Genomic DNA, 12,207 nt, shown 5'->3' on the forward strand with positions numbered 1-12,207 from the left:
CAAGTAGGAGGAATAACTCCTTCACTCCTGTTTTCTTTTTAAAGATATGCAAGACCATTTTTCTGAACACAGCAAGAAAATTCTTCATGCTTTGAACAAACAACGTGAAGATGGTAAATTTTGTGATGTGACTCTGGACCTAGGAGGTTACTGTTTAAATGCACACCGCAGTATCCTGGCATGTTGTAGTAATTTCTTCCACAATATTTATGGAGCTGGCACATCGGCTGAAGTCAACCTTCCTGAGAGTTGCTCTGGTGTTTTGGGCCTTCTGTTTGACTTTATATACACGGGTGAGCTTCATTTGACACAGACAAATGTCTCCAAGGTGCTAAGTGCAGCAGAGGAGCTTTCAATCCCTGATGCTATTCAGGCTTGTCACCATTATCAGCAGAAGTTCATCGATGATGAGGGGAGGAGTGATGAAACTGTAAGCAGCCAACAAACAGATGAATGTGAACCTGCAAAGGCACCAGTGGACACTATAACACAAACTGGAGAAACTGAAGTTCTCGAGGGACAAATCACAAATAATGATTTTGGACAATTAGGCAAAAGGAGCACCAGATGCAATAAGAAACAAAAACTTGAGTTGCTAACTGAGAAACAGAATGACAAAATAAGATCCCTTGCTGTTCAGAAAAGATCTAAAAATTCCTTGACATCCCACAGAAGCCCCAGTTCTAAACAGCTGAAGAAAGCCAAAGAAGGTGACTCAGGAGACAGCAGTGAAGAGAACTGTCATGAGAGCACCAGTGGCAACAGTGACCCTAGCTTGGACGTGGACATTGTTAAAGTGGAGGACAATGAGGAAGGTACAAACAACAAGGGAGAACTGGACCATGATTATATTCCATCTAGGCACAATTGCAGAAAACGGAGAAAAGTTGGTGTGCTAGATAACACAGCATTAGTGCTGGGTATATCTAAGCGCAAGGCCTCAGACCCATCAAACAGAAAGAATGAGCCCATTGAGTGTCCAACTTGTCATAAGAAGTTTCTCAGCAAATATTACCTCAAAGTTCACAACAGGTAAATTCACAGGCTTCTTGATCCATTTTTTAGTTGTTGAAGTCAATAGAGATGTCATATCACTGTGGGGAATAATAGCAACCCAATCGCAATTGCAGGTGGTGAGAGTGACTTATAATCATCTGAGATCAAGGGTGAGTTTGCTGGCCTGAAATTACTCCCAAGTATCCATTTTCTTTTGAAGTGAAATAACGTACCATGCTTTCATTCTGTTTTGTCTCTTGGAAAAGAGAATGTTTGTATAAAAGAACTCGAAGCACCGTGGGATAGGAGTAGGGGACGATGGTGGTGTGGGGAGAGGTGGGTGATTGTGGGGAAGTGAACCTCGTGACTGACTGAGCGATGTAGGTGTATAGTCAGATCTGAGCAGCAACCTGAATATTATCACCTGAGGATTGTTACATATTTCAAACTAGTCAAATGTTGCATTAATAATGCAACTGGGATCCCTGCACTTTGAAACTCACCTTGCTCTCTCAGAATTTAAATGGCAGAACTATTTCCACATTCTGACCCATGGCTATTGATTCCCATTTTATGATTTAGAATGTTTCTACTGGTTTGTGCTTCTTGATATTTGAGCGTGATTTTTAATTTATGAATACTGTTAAAGGAAACTTCATGGCATCCTAAGCAGAGAATATGAATGTAGTTCCTGTACTGTGTTTGATAGTTGTAATGCTATTCGTTTTCAAGGAAAATGTAATTCTTGTATGGGGGCAGGGATAGCGATGATGTGTCATTTTAAACCAATAAGACACAATGTGGCCTTAATTTATCTGTTGCCTGGGGTTTTCTTCTTAATATCAAAGTACTTTGAGAAATTATACTGAAGAATGTAATCGCCTGGATACACTTATTTGGATGATTATCCTCCTGGGTTTCTGTTGCTCTCATTCATTGCTTTAAGTTTTTAGGACGTGGGCATGGATGACAAAGCCAGCATTTACTGCCCCTAAGAAGGTGGTGATGAGCCATCTCCTTGAACCACTGCAGTCCCTCTGGTGAATGTACTTCCACAATGCTTTTGGACAGGGGATGGTGAATTGTGGAGGAACCTGCAGGTGGTACTGTCCCATGCTGCTGCTGTCCTTATCCTCTTTGGTGGCAGAAGTCATGAGTTTGAGAGGTGCTTTAGGAAAAGCCTAGGCAAGTCTCTGGTTTGTTGATGGTGCATTGATGGTGAATGGAATGAATGTTTAGAATGAAAATGCTTTGATATTAAAAAGAAAAGCCCAGGCAACAGAAAAATTAAGGCCACATTGTGTCTTATTGGTTTAAAATGACACATCATCGCTACCCCTGCCAGCCATTTGCTCCACTGTCTTGTATGTTCAAGCTACTTCGGTGTTGTTGGTGCTGCACTCATTCAGGCAAGTGGAGAATATTTCATCATGCCTCTTATGTGCCACAGTAGATGGTTGAAAGGTTTTAGAGTGTCAGGGGATGTCATTTTCGGCAGGTTAGCCAGATGCTGAACTGTTCTGTTAGCCACTGTATTTGTGGTTGATCCAGATGAGTATTTGGTGATCCCCCAGATGTTGATGTCAGGGGACTCAGCAATGGTAATACCATTGAATATGAAGGTGGTTTAGACTCCTTATTGGAGATGGTCATTGTTTGGGACTTCTGTGGAACATCGTTGGTTGCCGTTTATCACCCTCTGCCTGAACGTTGTCTTGGTCTGCTGCACGTTGGTATAAGTTGGTTCATTTTCTGAAGGGTTGTGAATGGAATTGAACATTGTGTATGCATCAGCAAACTCACTATATCTGACATCGTGATGTAATTAAAATAGACGAAGGTGGTTGGTCCTGGGGCACTGCCTTGAGGAACTCCTTCAGTGTTATTCTGGGGCCAGAATAATCGCCCTTCAGCAAACACAAGCCTCTTCCATTGAAGAGTTTTCCCCATAGTCCCAGTTGATGAGTTTTTTCAAGGCTCCTTGATGCCACTCTTGTCCAAGTACTCCCTGATTTCAAGAGCATTCTCTCTCCCCTCACCTCTGGAATTCAGCTCTTGTTTGGACCAATGCTGTGATGAGGTCTGGAGCTCTTTAGTTTTGGTGAAACCCCAGCAGGGTGTTGGTGAACATGGAGTATCACTAGCTCATTAGCTGAGGGAAGATGGTAGGTGGTAATTGGGAGGTTTCTTGCCCATGTTTGACCTGATGCAATGAGATGTCATGGTTCTGCAGTCAATGTTGTGGACTCTCAGAGCTACTTCCTCCTGACTGTATGCCATTGTGCTGCCCTCTTTCCCCCATCTTGGATCTGTCATGCTCATTGGATAGGTTGTTCCTACTGATTATGATAAGGTATGAATTTGAATGTGATGTCAGGCTGTTGCTTGGTTTGTCTATGAGGCAGTATCTGAATTTGGATACCAGTCGCCAGATCTTTTTGTGAGGACATTTGCTGTGTATGAATTTAGTGCCTAGGTTGATACCAGATGTTCTGTCCGGTTTTATTTTTCTGCTTTGATGTAGCAGGTGTGATGTGAATGGTTTACTAGAACAGTTCAGGGGGCATTTTTCGACCATCTTGCTGTGGGTCTGGAGTCATAAAAGAATGGCAGACTTCCTTTACTGAAGAACATTTTAGTGAGTCAGATGGGTTTATATTTAGATATTTATTAGTCACATATACATTGAAACACAGAACACAGTGAAATGTGTCTTTTTGCATTGCTGAGAATGTGCTGGGGGCAGCCCGCAAGTGTCGCCACTCTTCCGGCGCCAACATAGCATGCCCACAACTCCTAACCTGTACATCTTTGGAATGTGGGAGGAAACCAGAACACCCGGAGGAAACCCACACAGACACACGGGGAGAACATACAAACTCCTTAGAGACAGCGGCGGGAATTGAACTGCTGGCACTGTAATAGTATTACGCTAACTGTTATACTACCATGCCACCATACGACAGTTTTCATGGTCATCATTACTAAGTGTAGTTATTTTCTTTAATTAATTAATTATTAATTGAATTTCCACAATGACCATTGTGGGATTTGGAACTCACCTGTATCGTTACCTCATGTTTCTGGGGGTACATAGAACATTACAGCACAGTACAGGCCCTTTGGCCCACAATGTTGTGCCAACATTTTATCCTGCTCTGAGGTCTTATCTAACCCTTCCCTCCCACATAGCCCCTTATTTTTCCATCATTCATGTGTCTACCTAAGGTACTAGCACCTTGCCTAACAAATCAATTGCCTTGAGACTGACGACAGTATTGACAAGTTTTGTTACTCCAGACCCATGTCCACGTGGGACTACTGGAGCCTTCTGTTGAGCTTGCAGGAACAGAAAACTGTTACAAAGCACCAAGGGTCCATTGCCTTTTTGTTTACTATCCAGTTTGCCCTATTCTGTTCGTAAAAGAAAATCTGTAAATGTCTCCTTTTCAATTTTTCATTAACCACCTTCCACCTGTTTGATAATTATCACTGAATCTGCTTCCATCAACCCACCTTCAGTGTCTCTAAATCATAGTACTCCAAACAAAATATTTCTTTCCTGCTATTGCCTGTGGTTCTTTCTCTAATAGCCTTCAACCACTGGAAATAGTTTTTCCTAATTAGTCTCTTCTCTTGACTTCGGCATCCTCTGCTGTAAAGAAACATTTCTGAGAAAAATACTTTAAATTTAAAAGCCATCAGTCCTGCTTTTGATAGCAATATTCCCATATAATGAATTACAGGAAAAAAATGTATAGGCATGTTATATCTAGGAAATAAGCAGTATACTTGCTATGCTCATGAAGATTGTTACTGAATCCATGTTGCTGCATATTTCTGACATGAGAATCAACTCCCAATTAACAAACAATTGCTTCTGATCCTGAAATAATGATTACAAGATTATCACTTCTTCAATAGCCACCTAAGCCTGTGACCTTCACCATCACGAAGGTCTAGGGGTAAACCACATCGCAGTCTGATTTTTAAACATATGTAGGCCATTTCTTCATAATTAAAGGTAGCTTGCCACCACCTTGTTGGGGACCTCTGGGGATGGCCAATAAATGGTGGCCTTTCCAGAAGTGTCCAGGTGAATTAATTGAAAGGAAAATTAAAAAGAAAGCTTGTTTGACTATTTTAACTAACAAATCAGAGAAGTTCTGAGTATCCGCTTTGGTTTCAGGTGTTCAAAGTTTTGCCTTCCAATTTTGTTCTGTGTCAATCTGAGGAACCTTAGTGACTTTACTCCCAAGGTTTGCATTTTACTAGTTTAAATCTGTATGCCATTAATCTATTCTTGTGGTTTAGTTTGGAGTATATTCTGGACCACTTTTTTCATTGTCTACTATCTTACTTGCTCGGTCTTGGTTGGATAGAGTAAGTATCTCTTGTGAACTAGACAGCAGGTGGTTGGGAACCACTTCCTGGGCTTGGATGTTCTTATTAGTTCTTCAGCTGTTGAAATCAATTTGGGAGAGTTGAGGTTAATTCTTTCCTTTTCTCCCCCCCCCCCCCCCCCCCCCCCCATTGTACCTTTTTCCTGCCCGATAACTGCCAGCTCTCTCTTTTAAAAAAAGAATGTTGTAAATACAGAATGTGTCTGTTGGAAACTGAAGAAAAGAAAGTTTATAATTTAGTATGTTAACTTCTAAAGAAAGCCACTCTTTATATTGCTGACTTTGTGTATTTCCTGTTTGTATTCCTAATGTTGAGGTGGTCTTCATTTAATATTGCAGTAACTCTTGTACAAACTAACAAATTCCTAATGTGTTTTGCCTTTAGAAAACACACAGGAGAGAAACCCTTTAAATGCAGCAAGTGTGGAAAATGCTATTTCAGGAAAGAAAATCTACTTAAACACGAGGCTAGGAACTGCATGACCAGGACGGGTGTGGTATGGAAACTAGGTTTCTAAGTAGATTTTTCAGTTACCAGGATTTTTTATTTTTGCCTGAATTTGTCACTGAAAAATTTAATTTGATTTACTTCATGTTTAACATTAATGAATTTCTGGCACCAACTAGACCTTGAAGTTCTTGCTTTTCCTATTTTGAACAGTTTATTTGAATTACATGGGCCTGGAGATTGCTGCTTTAGTATTTAATACTGTTATCTTGTGGGAGATAAATCCTATATTAGAATGATCTGTTCCAATCAGCAATTTGAAGTTTAAGCAAATTGATAGGAATAGGGATTAATGAGAAATTTGTACTACCCTATTTACAGTCTCTGGACATTTCTGATTGTTTTACAGCCAAGAAAATATTAATTTAAAGTTTAGTCACATAAATAAAAAAAATAGCAGCTGCCACAATGGCTGTGCAAGAATTATGAAAAAGTGTTTTACATTTATGGAATAAAAATTGATCAGGGCAACAAGGGAGACTACCTGCTATTCTTGGAAGTGGTACGTTGAATCTTTTAGCACCTGAGGAAGCAGACAAAACTTCAATTTAATGCCTTTGTTGGTTGGGGGGGTGGGGGGGGGGGGTTGAATTGTGCAGCCCTGGACTCCAGGTGCAAGTTCTCTACCCCCATCTCTGGAATAGGTCTGAACCTCCATCCTTGTAAGTAAGAGTGCTACATATTTGTGGCAAAATTTGACATCTGTCTCCACTCTGAAATGGCCCCTTGAGGCTCCATTGTAGGTGCCTGCTTTGTAATAACATTTAAATATCATGACTCTATCTAAAAATAAATTCTGTTCTTTGGTGCTCTGTAGTCTGGCCCCTCTTCTCCCAAGCACTGATTTCAGAATCCTATCCTTTTATTCCTGTGTTACAACAGTGACTGCATTTCAAAAATTACTTGTTTAGCTCTGAAGTGTTTGGAATGTTCAGATTGTGATTGGGGCTTTATAAGTGCAAGTCTTTTTATCTATAATTCTATACATGGGCTCAACCCTACATCCTAGCTTGCGTTGTGTAATCTTCGGCCTGAGGTATCTGTCCTTGTGTGGATATCAGTCACAGGATCCTTGCTGTGTAGATGTATTCCCCACCTCAGCAAGCTTCACCTGCATTGGTACTTTTTCCCCAAAACTTCTACTTCTGACTGTACCTTCTATCATCTGTAAACTCACTCATGTCCATTCTGTCCCATGTAAAGTGCTTATGGGGGAAGTTTTATTCTGTTGATAGTTATACAAATGCTTGAGAGCAATGTGGAAACTGGCCTCTTGCGCATCTTTTCTTTATACAGGTATAGTTCTGATGGTAATTTTAAATGCTTTACTCTCCTGCAGGTTTATACTTGCCCTGAGTGTAACCAAACATTTAAAGGAAGGATTGAGCTAAGGAACCACTTGGTATCTCACACAGGTGAGATGCCCTTTAAGGTAGGTCTGGCGGACCTCATTATTTACAAGCTGTCTGATTTGGACTGAGTTAACTGATCTCAGATGAGTTAGCATTTGGAACTACAATTAGGCCTGGAATGCTGGGGTTAGACAAGGAGGACGGGTGGGTGGAAATAAATTTGATTCTAAATCATTTGATGTATGCTACAAAAGTAAAGGACATAGGACTGATTCCTTGGAAGCAAACTGCAGATAGCCCCCAAAACCTAGGTCAGCCATTATCCTTTGCTTCCTTTCCCCAAAACAAATTTAATCGAACTTGTTACTTTCCCTTCGATCCTATAAGCTTTTTCATTATAGATCAGTCAGCCACATGAAAAACACAAAAGAACTGCAGACTCTGAAAACGAAGTAAAAACAGAAAATGCTGGAAACACTCAACAGGATGGGCAGCATCTATGAAAAGAGGAAAAGAATTAACATTTCATACCCAAGACAATGGGAATTGTGAAAGAGTGAAAACAAGTTAAAGTTGTGGGGGAGGCATAGATGGAACAAAAGGAATATATGTGGTTGGAAGAGACAGCTTTGTGTTGCTTTGTTTTGTGTTGCTGTTAGTAGGGCTGTGGGACATGCCCAGCAGGTCAGGCTCTACAGATTGTAAAAATACTGAGATAAAATCACAAATGGATGACTGGCAGAAATGACCATTTCTGATGCAGAAAGAAAAAGCAAGTTACCTATAGTTGAGTTTGGAAGACTGCAGTGTACCCAGGCAGTTGTTGAGGTGTTCAGCAAGTTTGTGTTGCTCCTCATTATAGTAGTGCAAGAGACCACAAACAGGTCAGGGTGGAGTGGAGAACTAAATTGGATTTGCGGTGGTGCTCCTATGGACTGAATGTAGGTTCTCTGCAAGGCAGTCACCCAATCTGTATTTTGTTTCTCCGTTGTAGAAGGGACTGCATTGTAGCCATTTCTGCTTGGACTCCCCTGTATTGAAATGTATACCATTAAACACTGGCAAAATCCTTTTTTTTAAAATCTATTTCCAACCATGGTTTCCTCTGCCTTCACAACCTGGTTACTATTCCTTTGCTTTTCATTTGCATCTTTGGCTCTTTTTTTCCTTCTGAATCACATTTCTGTTCTCCACCCCCTTCCAAGCAAATTAACACTCTCTGGTTGAAGGAGAAAGCCACATGGAGAAGCCAACCTCAAAATTCATTATCCCTGTTACCTTTCTAGTAAATTGGCTCGACATTCCTTTCAAAGCTTTGGTGTCTTTAAAGTGACCAGAGTTGACCATAATACTGCAGCAGAAACCTAACCAGTTTTATAAAATTTTACATTATTTACAGAAAGGTAATGGAAAATCCAAAGAGCATACTGAATAAATAGAAGTCCATGAATATTACAATATGCTTACTGAAGGAACCATACACTCTTGAAGTGTAGATGTGGTAAAAGGATCATACACTACAAATGACTATTCTTGTGCTACGGAACAGCAACGTGCAGAGAGACCACCATCCTATACTGCCAAACATGCTTTTATTACTGGTAACACATCCACTTACATTTCTGATGTTCTGTGTGTTTTTAACCCTTTCAGTGCTCCTCATGTCCTCAGCAGTTCATGCAGAAGAAAGATATGCAGAGTCATATGATCAAATCTCACGGAGCACCAAAACCATTCCCGGTGAGTAACAAATGTAAGTTTAATATTATATCCTCTCATTAGTGGAGCATCAGAGCGCCCCACATACAGGGTTCTAGTGATATTAATTCAGGCAAACCAGGAACAGCTTCATTAGATACCCAAAAGACGAATCACCAGCTGAAGAGGTTAGAAGGGACATGACAATGAAAAAGGGATGGACAAAATTGGTGTTGGTTTATTGTTGTCACTTGTACCGAGGTACAGTGAAAAACTTGTCTTACAAACCGATCTTACAGGTCAATACATTACATAGTGCAGTTACATTAAGTTAGTACGGAGTGCATTGATGTAGTACAGGTTAAAAAAAACAATAACAGTACAGAGTAAAGTGTCACAGCTACAGAGAAAGTGCAATAAGATGCAAGGTCACAACAAGGTAGATCATGAGGTCATAGGTCATAGTCCATCTCATTGTGTAAGGGAACTGTTCAATAGTCTTATCACAGTGGGGTAGAAGCTGTCCTTAAGTCTGGTGGTACGTGCCCTCAGGCTCCTGTATCTTCTATCCGATGGAAGAGGAGAGAAGAGAGAATGTCCTGGGTGGGTGGGGTCTTTGATTATGCTGGCTGCTTCACCAAGGCAACGAGAGGTAAAGACAGAGTCCAAGGAGGGGAGGCTGGTGTCCATAATGCACTGGGCTGTGTCCACAACTCTCTGCAGCTTCTTGCGGTCTTGGGCAGAGCAGTTGCCGTACCAAGCCGTGATACATCCTGATAGGATGCTTTCTATGGTGCATCGGTAAAAGTTGGTGAGAGTCAAAGGGGACAAACCAAATTTCTTTAGCCTCCTGAGAAAGTAGAGGCGCTGGTGAGCTTTCTTGGCCATGGCATCCACGTGGTTTGTCCAGGACAGGTTGTTGGTGATGTTCACTCCCAGGAACTTGAAGCTGTCAACCCTCTCAACCTCAGCACCATTGATGTATACAGGTGCATGTACACCGCCCCCTTTCCTGAAGTCAATGACCAGCTCTTTAGTTTTGTTGACATTGAGGGAAAGGTTGTTGTCATGACACCATTCCACTAAGCTCTCTATCTCCTTCCTTGTAAAATCGTAATAAAGATGTAAATGCTGTGAGATAGGAATGAGCAGTACTGTGAAGAAGTTTGCTGTTTCTTGTTCTGTTCTTCAGTAAAGGGTGATTTGATTCTACTCAAAGTCAGTGGATTCTGAGGTGGCCTTGCAAACTCTGCCACAGGTGGTGTAGGAAGTGCCTGACCAAGTAGCTGTGTAGTGTATGAGGTGTTTATGAACCTTCTGCTGCTCTTCTGTGTTTCCCTTACAAGATTCACAGTGCAGTCATAGATGCTCCTTCTCCATAGATTCATACAGAATGGAAACACACCCTCCTGCCCACTAAGTCCCGGCTGATCATCAAGCATGCATTTACACTATACCATTTTATTCTCCCCACAGTTCCCTAACTCTCTATAAATTCTGCCCCTCACCTACACACTAGAGGCAGTTTACAAGGCCAATTAACCTACCAACCTGGATGACTATGGAATGTGGGAGTAAACCAGAGCACTTTGAGAAAATCCACACAGCCATGTAAACTCCACACGGAAAGCACTGGTGCTCTGGATTGAAGCTTTGAGACAGCAGCTCTACTAGCTGCACAACTGTACCACCATATTGTGAGCAGTCATAGACTCGAGATTTACACAAATTGACAAGGATATTGCTTTTTTTCCAAGGAAATTTTGAGAACATTTCAGAATCTTCATCTGTGACAAAGTTCAGAATAGAGTACCTGTTTCTGCAGTATGATGTCAGGCATGTGAATGAAGTAGCCCCCCACTCCTCCCATTGGAGCACGCTGATGGTGGGGACTTGGCCTGGGAGAGGACACAGTTACCTTGCCAGTGGGGGATTTTTGTGTTGGTGTTGTTCTCTAATGCTTTTAGATGCCTTTTGTAAGTAGTCCGTGTCTGAAGTGTAGGGAAGGGCAGGGATCATTACCACCTGGTAGACCAGGGTCTTTGTGCTTGGTTAGGGATCTTGACCTTTGTCATGAACATTTATTGTCGAGGGTCAGTGTTGTGCATTGAAGGCTGATTGGTAGAGGACTTTTTTTTTACAGAAGTTTAATGTCCATTTCCTCTTGTGCCTCATTGAATGAGTCAATGGCTTGGAGCATTGCCTCAGTGTACATGCACAAGCATTGTCTATGAACAGCAGCTCAATAACTGAAATGGAGTGATTTACAGAGATCCATTAATGGGTGAGGGTTTAATCGACGAAAGAGGTCATTGGCTCCTGTTGGAAGGAGCACTTCGAAGTCTTCAACTTAATCTCTGTCCTTCTGAGTGTCTTTGACTCGATCCCATAGCATTACCATCCAGTTCAGAATCACCACCACTCCAGACCAGCAAGAAGCTGAAAAGTCCATATAACCATTTGGAAAAACAAGGTTTCAGGAGCAAATGGTACCCTGCTGAAGTTCCAAAATTGGAGAGCAACTTCGGACAAAATCACAGCCTCTTCTCCCACGTGGGATATTGGGGACATCATAATTGTGACCAAGAAAAGAGGCAAATCTGATTGTGGTAACTACAGAAAGGTCTGCCACAGGGAAAGTAATTGCAAGGTCCTACTCAACGATCACCTGCTATTAGCCAAAGAACTGCTCCCTGAATTGCTTTGTGGATTCTGTCCATGTAGTGGAACATCTTCACCATCTGATAACTTCAAGAAAAACAAAGGGAGCAGATTCAGACACTATACATTGGCATATGTTTTAACCTTGCAAAAGCCTTTGGCTGTTAGTCAAGATGGATTTGTAGAGAATCCTTCTCATTCTCCCTGCTACGTGATGGCATACAAAGTGGGATTACAACCAGAGGATCAAAAGCTGGCCCAGTCTCAGAACAGCAAGGCTGTATCATTGCTCCAGTACTTTTATTTATAAATGGCTCCAGATCTTGCATTTTACACTGGCAGAGCTGTTGGAGGAAGGCAGTGGCTAAAGGCCACATCTTTTGTTAGGATTCTTTTAAAAACAAATTCTGGAGTTACAGATATTGCTGGGAAAGCTAACATTTCTTGCTTTCCCAATTGCTCTTGCAAGGGTGATGAGGGGCTGCCTTGAACTACTGCAGTCTATGTGGTAAAGGTGCTTCTGTACTGAGGTGGGGACTTCCAGAATTTTGACCCAATGACCGCAAAGGACCAATTTCAATCAGAGATG

At 41.5% G+C, this 12,207-nt stretch overlaps 1 protein-coding gene across 6 annotated transcripts in view; it reads left to right on the top strand.

The window, feature by feature from the left end:
- Positions 1–12,207, top strand: part of LOC127583436 (telomere zinc finger-associated protein-like) — a 29,209-nt gene that overhangs the window by 9,508 nt on the left and 7,494 nt on the right. For 5 of the 6 annotated variants that reach the window (XM_052039446.1, XM_052039448.1, XM_052039447.1 and 2 more), the window contains 4 exons: positions 45–1,032; positions 5,785–5,896; positions 7,247–7,339; positions 8,913–8,999. In XM_052039446.1, coding sequence (XP_051895406.1) covers positions 47–1,032; positions 5,785–5,896; positions 7,247–7,339; positions 8,913–8,999 — 1,278 coding nt within the window. In that variant the 5' untranslated portion in view covers positions 45–46. The remainder of the gene's footprint in view (positions 1–44; positions 1,033–5,784; positions 5,897–7,246; positions 7,340–8,912; positions 9,000–12,207) is intronic. The other variant, XM_052039451.1, reaches the window with a different exon arrangement.

The sequence above is a fragment of the Pristis pectinata genome, chromosome 26 (genome assembly GCF_009764475.1).
Source record: "Pristis pectinata isolate sPriPec2 chromosome 26, sPriPec2.1.pri, whole genome shotgun sequence".
Lineage (NCBI taxonomy): Eukaryota > Metazoa > Chordata > Chondrichthyes > Rhinopristiformes > Pristidae > Pristis > Pristis pectinata.